Source organism: Remersonia thermophila, chromosome 4 (assembly GCF_042764415.1).
Source record: "Remersonia thermophila strain ATCC 22073 chromosome 4, whole genome shotgun sequence".
NCBI classification, from domain to species: domain Eukaryota; kingdom Fungi; phylum Ascomycota; class Sordariomycetes; order Sordariales; family Chaetomiaceae; genus Remersonia; species Remersonia thermophila.
In genome coordinates this window covers 3,753,844-3,767,669 of record NC_092220.1, presented here as the reverse complement: position 1 = coordinate 3,767,669, position 13,826 = coordinate 3,753,844, and the positions used below count along the sequence as shown (strand labels likewise).

Sequence of the window (13,826 nt, the reverse complement as noted above, 5' to 3'; positions counted from 1 at the left end):
AAGCACGCGTGGGCGGTGGCGGTGGCGGTGGGAATGGCGCTGGTCTTTCTTGCGCGCACGTCCCGTCCGCGATTTGAAGACCCATGCGCTGCATGGGCGTATGGGCTACAAAGGTATAGCATTATGATGAATCTCATGGATGTCGGGTGTGCCGGGTGGCCGTGCCAGAGAGGGGGAGGGGGCCAAGGATGCAGGACTATTACTACATGTCGTCGTCGTCATAATTATGCTCCTTGTTCATTCCTGCGTGATGGTAATAGTATAGGTCTAGTATTCCTTGTCCATGCCTGCTCGTCTCAAACATCCATTCCACCGTCTACCAGCCATGATACCCGCGTCTTTGAAACCCCTTCGCCCACGTTAGAACTCCAGGCCACCCAAGGCAAGAAACAAAATGGAATTCACCCCGAGGAGATGCCGACGGCAACCGCAGAACGGGTCCGACAGAGGACCCCAAGAAAAGCGAGCCGGTAATAGCCCCCCTCCAGCTAGCAGCGTCCGCGCATGGCAGAAAGCGCCAGCGCCACTTCGTGCTCCTCGCGCAGCTGCTCGTCGGGGCACCACGAGCTGTCGGCCGCGTCCAGCTCCGGTTCCTGCGTCGGCAGACCTCCGTCTCCTTTGTCCGGCACTGGCCTGGGCGGCGGTCCCGCTCCGGGTCCGGCAGGGTCTTCGTGCCGCGGGGGGGCTCGCTCGAGCTCGGCCTTGGGGTTGGGCGGTCCGGGTTGCGACCGAGGCGGATGATGGGCCGCCGGCGCGGGGACCTGAGGTGCCGGGGGCGGAGCGGAGCTGTCGTCAGCGGCCTGACGCTTCGCTTTCGGCGGGCGTTTCCTCCTAGGTTTGGCGCCCGGTGCCGGCGTCGATGTCGTAGCCTGTGCGGTTTCGGAGACGGAAGCGGGCATCGAATGCCGGGGCCCGGCGGGCTGGACGTGCTGGTAGGACGACGGCTGTGGGGGGTGGTAGGCAGAGGAGAAGCCCAAAGGCGGCTGCCGTGCTTGCCAAAGCTGGTGGGGTTGGGCCTGGTACGGGCTCTGCGGCGGCGCTCCGTTCCAGCCTTGGTGGTTCTCATGAGCCCGAGGGGGGCCTTGCGTCTGCCAGGGGACCGGCCCGCCGAGGTAGGTTCCGTCGGCGCGTCCATGTGCCACGGATGCATCGTTGGCCCGCGATCCCCGCGGATCGGGCCTTGGCGGCGCCGGCTGCGAGGGCTGAAACCCCAGCCACCCGACCAGCGGATCGCTGTAAAAGAAGGGGTTCGACGACCTGAACGTAACCGGGCTTCCCACGTTGGACGAGATGCTTTGGCGAGGACCGGGGGAATCAACCTTGGGCTCGAGAGGCGGCGGCTTGCTTGCCTGCCGGCGTTGTGCTTGCCGGGTCCCCTGACGCGGTGCGTGGTCGCTCGAGAGCGGGAGTTGGAGGGGAGGCAGAAGCTGTGACGACGACGACGACGACAACAACGCCGCCGCGGCGGCCAGCCGGGGAGACGAGGGTCGCGAGAGCAAGGTCTCTTGGTGGACCTGGGCGATGAGACGGTCGGTTTCGCGAAACCCGGCGTCGATCATGTCCACGGAAGGAGCCGAAGAAGGCTTTGCCGCCGAAGGGTCGTCGCGGATGGGTGCCAGCCGCGGGATGGCATCCCGCGGCGGTGGCTCGCGGCTGGGCAGAGCGTCGCGCGGGGTTGTGGGCGTTGGCGGAGGGAGACGGCGGGAGTCGGGGATGGGGGGCGAGGGGCAGGATGCGGCGCCGATGCACGGCAAAGAGACCCGGTGCGCGGGCGCATGGACGTTCGGCGTAGGCGGCGTGGGCGTGTGAGACGAGCTCTCTGGAGCATCGGAGCTGGGAATGGCGATGCGGGTCACGACGCCGTTGATCTCGCGCCATTTCACCGTCTGCTTGCGCTTGCGGGTCTTGACCACGGCGCAGATGGACAGGTTCGGGTCGGCCGCCGGCTCCGCCCACGTCTGCGGCGGCATGCTCGGAGCCGGCGTCGAAGCGCCGACCGTCAGGTCCGGGGCCGGAGGGCGGGCGGCGCTCGCTTCCAGGGCGGCGGGCGCCGACTTTCGGGGTCTTCCGCCTCTTCGTTTGGGCTCGGCCCCGGAGGAGGAGGAGGAGGAGGAGGAAGAGGAGGCGGCGGCGGCGGCGGCGTCGGGCGGGCTAGGCCCGTCCCCGGTGATGCGGTGCAGGTTCTGAATGATGCTCCACTGAAGATAGGCGCCGTTTTGCTTGTGGTCCCGGATGGAGGCGGGACGCTTGGCGTCGGGGTTCAGCTTCCGCTCCTTGGGCGGCGCGGTCGGCCTTTTCGGCGCGGGCTTGGGCGGCGTCGGCCGCAGCGGCAGCGTCTTCTCGTCGGGGGCTTGTTCTTGCCGAGGATCCGGAACGCTCAGGTCGCCGTCGCCGTCGCCGTGCTTCCCAGCGGTCGGCCCATCGCTCTCGCGGGGCCGCTTGGCGGCCTTGTCTCCGCCGCTTTGACGCCGCGCGAGCCTCGCCGCCTTGGGCTTGTCGTCGTCGGGCAGGACGGTCCCCGGCGGCAGCCATAGAACGGGCTTCCTCGCCTGGAGGTCATCGACCCAGGCGTCGCAGTCCCACTGGATCCAGTAGTCGATGGTGTCGGCCCACACGCTCTCGGGGGGCTTGGTGAAGTTGACAAAGACGACCTTGCCGCCGCGGTCGTGCACGGCCTTGGCGAACTCCTTGACGAGGACCTTGAGGCCGTGGACGCGCAGGCTGGTGCCGAGGATGAGCAGCATGTCGGGCCCCAGCGACAGGTCGTGCTGGACCAGGGTGCTGATGAGGTGGGCCTGCGGGTGCTCCTCGCCGTAGAGGACGATGTCGGGCCGGAGCTTTCCGACGCCGAGGGCGCGTTTCCCCTTTTCCTGGCGGGCGGCGGTGGCGCCGGCGCAGTGAGGGCAGGTGGGCTGGCGTCCCGCCAGGGTGTCGGCCATGCGGTCGTCGTCATCCCAGGAGGCGGTGCGCGCGCAGGCAAAGCAGCGGAGCTCGGCCAGCGAGCCGTGCAGAAACACGCATTCGACGCCGCGGTTCGGCCCGGCGGGGGCTGTGGGCTTGGGGGGGTCGGAGGGCGACGGGACGTCTCCGGCACCGTCCTGCTGCTCGGCCGGCGACCGAGAAGGGCCGTCGGCCGCCTCTTTGGGGGGGGTTTCTTCAGAGGTCTCGGGTTTTACGGCCTCGAGCTGGAGGGCCTCGGATTTCGCGTGCTCGGCGGCGGCGGGCGGAGCGGCCTCCTCGGCCTTGTCGTCTTGCTGCTGCGGCTGGGACGCCGCCGGGGCGGCATCAAGGGCCTCGTCGGCGCCCTTGGGAGCGGCGGTTTTGCCGGCGTTGCGGCCGGCGCGCGCCGAGAAGCGGTACCGGCTGCCCGTTCCGAGCGAGAGCGACGTGGACAGGCCGACGCGCTCTTCCAGCTGGTCGATGTTTTGGGTGTAGCACCTGACCAGCTTCCGGCTGTCGCGAAGGACGCTGACAAAGCGATGGCTGCGCGTGGGCTCGGCCGTGCGAACCTTGTCCCGGAGAGCCGAGACGAAGGTGTAAAAGACGGACGTCTTGACGGGACAGCCCCAGATTTGCGAGTCAAAGAGGTCGCGGCCCTTCATGACGGGCAGGGCGTTTCGGACGGACGACGACGACGTCTGGGACGACGGCATGGGGGTCGAGGCCGAAGACGGCTCCTCGCTCTCGGACCGGGACGACCCGGAGCTGGAGGCCGAGGAGTCCTGGTACGGATCGAACGTGATGGGCGGAGGCGAGGACAGCGGGGAGGAGCTGCCAGGCGGCACGTCGAGGAGATGCGACCTGCGGAGAACGTGCGGGGTGGCAGCGATGGGGGGCGGGCTTGAGCACGGGAGAGGCGCTGCGGCGTTGGGGTCGGCGGGTCGGCAAGCCGCGTCGCGGCCTGCTCCCCTGGCGGTCTGCCGGTCCCGTTCCGCCGACGGATCCGTCGCCGCAGGGGCTTCCGGGAGCCGAGGGTCGGCCTCCTCCTTGCCGTCTTGCCGCTGCTGCGGAACGGCCTCGGGACGGGTTGGCTGCGACGACGGCCATGACGACGAAGCCGATGTTGCCGCGCCAGCAACGCCCGGCCGGCGAGGTTCGGGTGCATCCCCGTCGGCCCGCTGGGGTGCGGCGTCGGAAGGCTTCGCGGCGGCGTTCCGCAAGCCGGGAAACGGCACGTTCGGGGCCTTGGTAGCGTCCGGTTCGTCGCAGGTCCTCCGTCTCCGTTTGGCAGGTCGCTGATCGAAGGGTTCGTCGGCCGGGTCGGCGGTGACCCCGGCGGTGGCGCCGGCTTGCTGCTGCGCCGCGTCGTACTGGGCCTGGATCAGAGAATACAAGCCATTTTCGGAGCGAAAGTCCTGGGAGCGTCCAAGGTTGTTAGTCGGCCCGCCCACCCACCAGCCAGCCAGCCAGTCGGCCAGCGGAGGCCCTAATACTCCTCCTCCTCCTCCTCCTCCTCCTCTCCCCGTCTTGTGTGGTTTCTCTGACGTACAGGGATGCCCGAGTTGGTGCTGATGCCAGCGCCCGTGACCACGACCACCTTGCGCGACTTCCACAGGGCATTGGCTATGTCCTGAAGCAGGTCGTCACATTCCGGGCGAACGTGGGTCGTCGGCATGGTCGCGTCGCGAAAGACGCCCGCGCGGAGCGCCGACGCGGACAGACGATGCCGAGGCGCGGACAGACGATGTCGAGGCGGTCGACGCGGTGCGGTGGCTGGCGGGCGGTATTTTGCGTGATGGCGTCGAGGCTTCTCGCGCTACGAGCCCAGCGGCGTGTCGAACGGAGACGAGGGTAGGTAGGTAGGTGGACGTGGGTTCGAGATGTCGGCAGGCTCCAGGGTTGGTCGGGCGTGTTGGCGGCTCAAGGTCGCGTCGCGTGCGGCTCGGCGTCTGGGAGCGGCCGGGTCTGGCGCGCTTGAAAGGCGGAAATTGTTCTGGCGGCGCGGTGGGAATGGAGCCGAGGACGGGACGGATGGGACATGTGGGCGGTAGGGAATTGGTAAAAGCCAAGCGACCGACTCGAGACGTTGGCGTTGGGAGGGATCAATAGAGACCGAAGCTGGACGGGAGAGCCCGGGGTCGGGGGTGGTAAGTTGTTGTTGACGGACGGGAACGCTTACCAAGATGGCATTGGCATCACGGTTCAGGTGGTTCAGGCTGTTAGGGTTGGCAACGGACGCGCCGCTTGGGGGGGGAACATGGGGGACGGGGGAGCGTTGCAGGCCTGTGGAACCCCGTGGCTCCACTGAGAGCCCACTGAGAGCCCGCCAAGTTAGGTAGCTTGGCGTAACTACCCATTGTATAGTACCTACCTACCTGCCTTGAGACGGGACCGGGGGAGAGGGACGATCTGCCCAAGATGGACGGATCCCTGCAGGCCTGACCAACGGGAGGTCCAGGCTGTCGTGCGTGCCAAGTCCGGGGCTGGTGGGTACCTAGATACCTAACTGCGTAGTTATACTAGTAGGTCGGCACCCGGTCTACACAGTTCAGAAAGACTGTCGATAGGAATACCAAACTACCCTGTACTAACGAGCAAAAACTACCTAGTAGTAACCGTGATTAATTACCTAGGTAGGCAGATAAGTAAAGAGTAGCTGAAGCAGGTGGTCGTACGTACCGTTACCTACCGCCTCAGAGAAATAGATAAGTGCATACTGTGTATAGGGGCACGTAGATGGGTGGGTACCTAGGTATCTTCCTCCAGTGCTCAACCCACTAGGTCGGGGAGCAGAACGACGTGGCTTGCAGAGTATACAAACGAGTGAGAAAACAAAACAACAACAATAAACAAACATGCACAGACACAAAAAAACGCACAGCTCAACCATCACCCCCTCCAACCGCTTGCGCTTGCGTTTCTTACACCCTCCACACCACCCAAGGTAGGCCACTCCGTCAGGGGCAAATGCTGAGCCTCGGTCGCTCCCACGTCCACACTCCAGCGCTGCCGAGGAAAATGATTCTGGCCCGGTCGGGCCGAAGCTTTCGGACTCGCCTGCACCAGCCACGAGCGAGCTTCCAACGCTCCCGGCTTTGCATGACGGGCCAGCGCGGTGGTTTCGTGAACGAGTCCGGGCGGCCTAGACGGAAGCAGAGCGCCGGGTACCTACCTCATGAATGAATTCGTTGAGGGGGCTGTGGCGTTGCGGTGCTGCAAAAAGGCTCGCGCCGTTCCCGTCCTCACGCTTCCAGGCTCATGCCAGACCGAGAGACGGAGGCGATGGTAGAGGGCGGTTCGTGGAGAGGGAACTGCTGCCCGCCTCCTTCTTGGACGTGCCGATGCAAAAGCCCGTAAGCCCGTCTTGAGCTGTTTTGTCGCCAGCGCTACGATGCGAGAGAGCAGGTCCCTCGAGGAAAACGGAAGAGCCAAGGTGGTGGGAAAGGAGAAGGACCTCGGGAAGACGCCATGAATACGGCCTGGAGGGAGACGTCGGTAGAACACCGTCGTCGTCGCGATGGATTCCGTGAGAGCCAACCCGTCGTGGCGATGAAAGTCGTCGAAACCCGCCTGCAGAAAGCGGCACCATGACCATAAGGGGGTGGGAGAGTCTCGGTCGTTCGGAATGGCAAGAAGAAGTAATTACACGCTGGAGCTCGTGAGGCTGCCATCCAGCCGTGGCCATGGCGATAGGAGCGTACCTCCCGATCGTCTAGCTATGACCTGAACAAATCGCCAATGGGCCTAGCTAGGTGCCTCGCCACCCCAGGTTCGCGGAGCATGTCCGCGCCGCCCGGCACGCCAGGAGGATGCAAGGCCCAGGGCCGGAAGCTCGGCCGCCGTTCCCGTTGCCAACCTCTCGTTGCCAACGTCCGTCAACCGCACGCCGGCTCGTCCCCGGCTCCCCCGTAGATGCCGCCGTCGAGGATGACGGCCTCGTTGTCGTTGCGGTCATCCTGCACGCGCCGCCACCTGACCTCCTTTCTGTCCTTCCTCCCCTCCAGCTCCGCCCCCTTCCCTTTGACGTCGTACACGGGCCGGATGAGCCCCCCGAGCAGCGGGTTCCTGCTGAACGTCCCGCCCGCGCTCCCGGCCCCTCCCCTCCCTGCCCCCGGCGGCGGCGTCGTCGTCGTCAAGGCCACCCCGCCCTCCTCCTCCTGATCCTCCTCCTCCTCTTGCTGCGGGTCCGGGCTCGGCGGCCGCTCCACCTTGACCATCTTGCGCAGCACCTTCTTGCCTGTCAGGTCGATGCTCACCACCTGCTGCCGCTTCTCCCACTCGGGCCTGGCGTTCCACTCCATCTCGCGCAGCAGCCTCTGCTGCTTCTTGAGCGCGAGCGCCCGCTCCTCGGGCGTCGCCCACCGGCCCCCCGGGTCCGCCGCCGTCGGGTCAAAGTCGGCCGCCTCGTCGCGCACCGTCGTGCGCCGCGCGTTTTGCGCCTGGAACGCGAGCAGCTTGTCGCGGTGCTGGATCGCCATGGCCTCGGCGACGGTCAGGTCGTCGTTGTCGCCGCCGCTCGCCGCCGACCACCGCGGCGGGTTCCTGCCCGCCTTGGCGTGGGCGCTCCGGTCCTGCGCCATCTTCTCGCGCCCTCGCTCCGCCCGCAGCTCCTTGATCATGTCGCGAGCCTCGGCCGGCGTCAGCAGCGGCGACCCGCAAAAGGTGCACGGGCCCAGGCCTTCCTTGACGCAAATCACCTTGCCGCAGCGCAGGCAGTTGGGCGCCGCCTCGAGGAGCGCGTGCCGGGAGGCCCCGCAGTGGCAGCGCCGCGCCGCGAGCGCCTCGGGGTCCGTCGCGTTGGACGCGTGGGTCGGGTTGGTGGCCACCTCGAGGGCGCGGAGGGCGGCGTCCAGGTCGCTGAGCGCCGTCGACGAGCCGTGCATCGGCGTCCCGCCCGTGATGGACACCTTGGCGGCGGGGCCGCCTTTGGAGGACGACGGCCCCGGCCCCGGCGTGGCGGTGCGCGACGCCGGGTTGGACCTGGCCTTGGATTTCGGGAGGCCGAGGTCCGACACGAGCGTTCCGGCGGCGGACGGAGGGAGCTTGGGCTTGGAGGAGGAGGAGGAGGAGGAGGGCGGCGGCTTTGGAGGCGGCGGGGTGGCCGGCTTGGAAGAGGGTTGGCTGTTGGCCGGCGTCGCCGAGCTGGATCGCGCCGGCATGTAGTCCTCGAGCTGGTCTTTTTTGTACACGGTGGTGCCCTGCGTGAGCTCAAAGGATGCCACCTGGCGCGGCGGTGGCGTGTGGAGGTTGGCCTTTTTCTTCTGCCGGGGTCCGTGACGAGGCTTGGGCACGCCGTCCACGTCCGCGCTCCGGGCCGAGCTGGGAGCCGACGCCGACGCCGACGCGGCTGTGGCGGACCTCGCAGGAGCGCTCGCCGCCGGCTTGGGATCGACGCGGCGGGCGTTGAAGGTGGCTATAAAGTCGACGACCTGGGGCGTGTCGCCGAGCATGTTGAGGAAGTGCTCGGCGGCCTCGGCCTTGGACAGCGTCGCCGCATAGTCGAGCACCTGCTGCAGCCCGTCGTCGGGCAACGGCAGGAGCTGGAACAGCTGCTCTTTGGACATGGCGGCAGCAGCCCTGCCTGACCTGATCTAACCTGCACCTTGAGACGACCGAGACCAAGACGCCTCCGCCGGAGTTGATGTCCGGTTTCTTGACCTTGGGCCTAGGAGGCGAACGCCAACGTTGAAGAGTGCATCGTGCATGTTGAGCGGCACGGAGCGCCGAAACGGAAATGCGTCATCCGGCCAAACCCCAGCGATCCCAATGCGGTAAAAACCGGTGGATCCTGGGTGGGTCCCGGCCGTTGACCGTTAATCATACCGTGCAACCTGGGTCGCTTTGTCGTTTTGTCGCTTTCTTCATCTCTTGTCCTTTGGACGAAGCTTTCCTCTCTTTTGTTTTTCTTTCTCGCGGGAATGAGATGGATGCACAACAGCTACTCACCGATGCTCTAGCCATCAACACCGGGACGCCTCTTCTGGAAAAACGGGGTAGCTTGGCACGAGTCCGGCTGGAGGTCTCCTGGCGATTACTATAAGTGCGTCAGGTCGTCCATCGATCTGAACAAGGACTAGGACCTACGGTGTACGGTGTACTATACGCAGTAAAGCTACTTACAGGGATTCCGACAAAGGCGGGCGAACCACCGCATCATCCGCTCAAGGCGCAGCATCCGTGGCAGGCTCACGTTTCCCGGGATCAAGAAGCTCGGGTTTGTCCTCGACCGAATCTTTGACCGAAGCTCCGAGGGGTGTCTCGCCCCCCCCCCCCCCCCCCCCCCAGGGAGATCGGGAACGCCGCAACCAGGTCCAATCCATCCGGCCGCTTCAGCACACCCTGCTGGATCCCTTGTGTGAGCAAGCGGCGGGACATGGTACGAATACCGTGTACGATATCTTGGCCGACAAAGCTTGTCATCTCCGCGCATCATCGTTTGTTCTTTTCAGCGCCAGAGTGGCGGGAGGGAGGAAAGGAGCTGCGGTGTAGGCTCCAAAAGGTGGTCTCGGTTCGTGCGTGCAAGGCCTGACGTGGCTCGGTGTCTCAGAGGGGGAGGAGGGGGGAAATATCAAGGGACCCAGCCACGGCGAGGCCAATGTCAGCGCCGACGTACTGTGTAAGTACTTCAAGGTAACTTGGGCATGTGTCTTTCGCAGAAAACTACCGAATGGCGTGCCCCCCTCCTTGGCTGCAGCAGCGAGGCTCTGGTAGAGGGGACGGGGTGAAATTGTCGACCCGTCCGTAAGGAGGAATAGTACGGGAATGGGGGGTAACACGGCAGTTGTCCAAGGTTGGCTCCAATGGCGGCCGGGGCCGAACTCTCCCGCTGCCGTGTCTACGAGGGGCTCTTACATCCGATCCAGCCAAGCCGATCCAACCAAGCATGTCCTCTTGGATTTCTTCTCCTGGGGTTGTGTGTCTGCGATACAAAGACGGGAACGTCAATGCCCCCTCTTCTACTAGTATTAGAGAGTGTACGACGCGGGACAACAAGGCTCCGCCTCTGGCCGGGTCGGACACTGCCACCCGTCGGCCGCGTTCTGTTCCATCCAGACCCCGGTCCGCCGGGCGTTTGCATCGTCGACCCAAGCATCTGGCACACTCGCGTTCCATTCAGCCTCGTCCAACCGCCGTCCGCCTACGCCGGGCCCGGGCATGCTGCTGATGACGGGTGCATCATCACGACACTTTGTCAGCGGCGACAAACCCCGGCGGCATCCGTCCTCAGGTGCTACTACCCGCCAGCCGCTGCGCCGTTGACATGACGACGGGAGGTTCGTTGATCGGCAGCCCAGCAGCACGCCGAACACCTGCGTCTCATAGGAGAACCCGCAGCCGATGATTTCTATCACGTCTCTCCCTCCTTGGCTCGTGACATGCTCTCTCACCCGGCCCCCCTGGGTCAGCGAGCTCAGGGTAGTGCGCGAACTTGATTATTATGTCAAGCAAGCCCCCCTCCTCGTGCGACCAAGGCCTGCACCTTTCGTCTCTCTTGGGCCTTGCGAAATGCTAGGACGACGGGAGTGTTGGGTGATCAGCCATCTTGAGTCGACCGGCAGAAGGCGTCAGGCTAGGTCCACATCCACCATGGCATAATTCTTAGGCCCGTTGCGCTCTCCCCTCCCTTAATCATTCCTTGTTTTCCTGTCGCCATCACCCATTCGTCCGCCCTTGCCATCCTCTCCGCCCGCGTCTTGATGTCGTCTCCATGACCGCGCCCGCCATGAAGCACCTCCCTCGGGAGATCCCCCTGCCCTTTGAGCTGGACGAGTCGATCGACAACATCCTCCTCGCCGTCTCCCAAACCGGCGCCGCGCTGGGGTTCATCACGGTAGCCATCGTGGCCATCGCGTATGCCCTGATCCGCCGCCTGCGCTCCCAGGTGGCCACCCTCGTGGTCCTGGTCAGCATATCCAACGCGATCGGATCCGTTGCCGTTCTCGCGACGCATGGCGACGTCCACCACGGAGATCTCAGCCTGTGGTATCAGGCGCAAGGGTTTCTTTTCGACATGTTCGTCTGCTTCCTACCCTCCGCTGCGGCGGCGCAGGCGCAGGCGTAGGCCTCGCGCGTGTTGCTTGGCTGACCATGGCCCCTCCCTCCGATGTAGATTCTCCCTCTCGAGCGCCGCCTGGGCTCTCACCTTCTCCATCCACACCCTGCTCGTCTTCACGCGCGGGCCGAGGCCGCGGTACCTGAGAAGGTGGGGTTGGATATACTGCGCCGTCTGCTACGCGCCGCCGTTTGCCATCGCCGTCAGCCATACCAAATTCAAGCAGGCCAAGCATGCCGAATCGCGCTCGATGTTTGCGCACCTTAGCCAAGAGGTGAGGCTTCGTCACCTGCATCAGGGTGGCCCGCGACATCGCGCTCTAACGTTGGCCTCGTAGGAAACCGACGAAAAGTTCAGGGAGGCGATCCCGTTCCAGATGTACCCGGCCATCTGGGGCTGCATCGTCGGGTCCATGATCGTCTACGCCGCCGTTGGCGTTTCGATCCTTTGGGACCACAGGACACACAGGGCGACGCTGCAAGAGGCGCTCCCCGATGCCGAAAAGGGGAAAAAGGTCAGTTGGTTTACTGCTCGATGGATGCATCCATGGGGAGGAAAGCCGTCCCAGTTTCCCTCACGTAATAATTCTCTAATTACCCTTTTCCCAAACATCGCCCCCATTCCGCCTTCACGCCGAAATACCCAACAACCAACAACCACCCCGCTAACAAACCTTCCCGTTAGAATTCGATCCTCTCCCTCTCCGGCTGGCCTCTCTCGCAGCGCTGCCGAAGCATCCTCACCGACTCCAAACGCCACAGCGGGACAGCGTCCTCCTCCACCACCGACGACAACCACGACGGCCACGTCCCAACCTCGCGGCCCCTCAGCTACCCCCCCGCCGTCCTCCTCCCCGACGGCCCCGGCGTTTTCGCTCCCGAAGCGACCTGGCTCGCCACCTTCGCCTGCGCCCCGCCCCCGCCCCCGCCCGAGAAGCCTCCGACCTCCGACCCGCGCCGCCGCGTCTACCTCCGCGCGGGCCTGCTGCTGTCGCTGTCGCTCGTCGTCACGTGGCTCCCCGGCACGATCCACCTGACCTGGCGCGGCCTGCACAAGGACCAGGACTCGCCGGTCGCCCTGATCGCGGTCAACGCGGTGCTGTACAACATCCACGGGGTCTGGATCGGGGTCGTCTTCTTCGGGGGCATCGGCGCGTGGCGGGACGTCAAGGACGTGCTGGCGAGCGGGCGGTGGAGGCTGGGGAGGATCGCGGTCCCGTGGAGGGAGAGCTTGACGAGAAGGGTTCGGGAGGATGCCGAGGAGGAGGAGAGGATGGAGAGGGGAGAGCTGCCGCCGCCGCCGACGTACAGCTACGGCCGCTCGCCTCCGGCGGGGCCCTCGCCGGTGCATCTCGGGGGGGCCGGGCCGTGGGAATCCAAACGGCAATACGCCGAGCTGGCGCAGCACGAGGAACCCAAGGAGCTGGACTCGACCCCGTCGCCGAGCTCTCCGGCCGGCGAGGGATGGAATTCAGCGGACAGAGGCAGCCATGCCGCGGGAGAGGCGGAGCCGGGGAAGCAGGAGGTCATTGGAGATGGACAGCCCGGTTACGTATTCATTCGCAGGCCAACATCGCCACCGCCAGGCTACATATAATCATCAGAGCGCGAAAAGGAGGCCTTGTCCGCCACCGAGGATTCATTGTTCGATGCAAACAAAGAAGTAGCATCGTTTTAGAAAACCCCCTCCCCCCCTTTTTTTTTTTCTGTTTCTTGTTTGATTCCCCTCAGTCGTTCCCCCGACACCTCATCACCGACTGCGTCCGTCCACCCCTCCGGCGTCGCTGGCCACGGGCAGAGAGCTCCGTTCCTCCCCGGACGACCGGACGATCAATTAAAGCATCTGCCAGACGAGTTGACGCACTGCCTCGTACACACGCCGTTCAGGTGCACGTCGTGCGCGTACCCCGACACCCTCGCCCCGCCGTTGCAGATGCTGTTCACCTTCCACGCGGCCGCGACGAGGTGGCCGTACCGCAGCCCGGCGATGCGCTGCGGCCACGCCGTGTAGCAGATGTACCCGTACTGGTCGACGCGGTACACGCCGATGGCGTACGCGTCGAGCTCGTCGTGCGGGTGCTGGTTGATGCTCCGGATCAGCTCGTCGCAGGCGTTGTACGACGTGTAGTCGTGGGATGTGCAGACGACCTGGTTGGACCCGCAGCGGGCCTGGAGCTTCGGGGCCTCCGGGGAGGACGCGGTCGCGGAGGAGGCGGCGACGGCGGCGGCGGACGTGTCGTTGGCGCGACCGACTTCGTAGAGGATGGCGTCGCCGACATCGACGGTCTTGAGGACGACCAGGGAAGGGTCGTCGAGGGGGTGGATGGCAGCAGCCTGAACGGAGGCCAGGCCGGCGGCCACAAGGGCGAGGCGGAACAGATGCATTGCGACACGGTGGTGACTATGAATGAATAGGTGGAGTTAGCAGCTGGCTGCGCTGGGGCTTTTCAAGACGGCGCCTTACCAGAGCACGCGAACGAGTTCGGGATGGCGGGAGGCTTCCAAGTACGCGAACCGGACGGTCAGAGCACCCTGATAATGACTAGGGCTCTCCAGGCCTGAGAGCTGGGAGATGGGCGAGCACTTGTATACTCCAAGTTGTCGACTGGTAGTCATCACATACCACACCCTGACAATTCATTGCACATGTCCGTCACCTGCTCTTTGGCCCCCAACATCACCGCGCGGAGCTGTTTGCGAGAGTCACCTCCGGCTCCAACGGCCGCGTTGGATAGGCCTGCTCACTAGGACCCAATGGGATATCTCAACCGTTGGCCCGGTTCTATCTTTCTTCGCTGGATCGGCATGACAGAGGGTCTTCTGTGGCCCCCCTC

At 65.2% G+C, this 13,826-nt stretch overlaps 4 protein-coding genes across 4 annotated transcripts; 1 reads left to right on the top strand and 3 right to left on the bottom strand.

Annotated features, from left to right (window-relative positions):
• Positions 1-488: 488 nt before the first annotated feature.
• On the bottom strand, positions 489-4,615 carry VTJ83DRAFT_5183 (uncharacterized protein; the record flags this gene model as incomplete). Its single annotated transcript, XM_071011755.1, has 2 exons — positions 489-4,355; positions 4,490-4,615. 2 exons carry the CDS (start codon positions 4,613-4,615, stop codon positions 489-491), a joined length of 3,993 nt encoding a protein of 1,330 aa, XP_070866633.1.
• Positions 4,616-6,815: 2,200 nt separating this feature from the next.
• Positions 6,816-8,504, bottom strand: VTJ83DRAFT_5182 (uncharacterized protein; the record flags this gene model as incomplete). Its single annotated transcript, XM_071011754.1, has 1 exon — positions 6,816-8,504. One exon carries the CDS (start codon positions 8,502-8,504, stop codon positions 6,816-6,818), a length of 1,689 nt encoding a protein of 562 aa, XP_070866632.1.
• A 2,159-nt stretch (positions 8,505-10,663) lies between these two features.
• Positions 10,664-12,589, top strand: VTJ83DRAFT_5181 (uncharacterized protein; the record flags this gene model as incomplete). Its single annotated transcript, XM_071011753.1, has 4 exons — positions 10,664-10,953; positions 11,051-11,267; positions 11,331-11,507; positions 11,678-12,589. 4 exons carry the CDS (start codon positions 10,664-10,666, stop codon positions 12,587-12,589), a joined length of 1,596 nt encoding a protein of 531 aa, XP_070866631.1.
• A 233-nt stretch (positions 12,590-12,822) lies between these two features.
• Positions 12,823-13,640, bottom strand: VTJ83DRAFT_5180 (uncharacterized protein; the record flags this gene model as incomplete). Its single annotated transcript, XM_071011752.1, has 3 exons — positions 12,823-13,393; positions 13,457-13,550; positions 13,616-13,640. 3 exons carry the CDS (start codon positions 13,638-13,640, stop codon positions 12,823-12,825), a joined length of 690 nt encoding a protein of 229 aa, XP_070866630.1.
• Between the last annotated feature and the right edge of the window lie 186 nt (positions 13,641-13,826).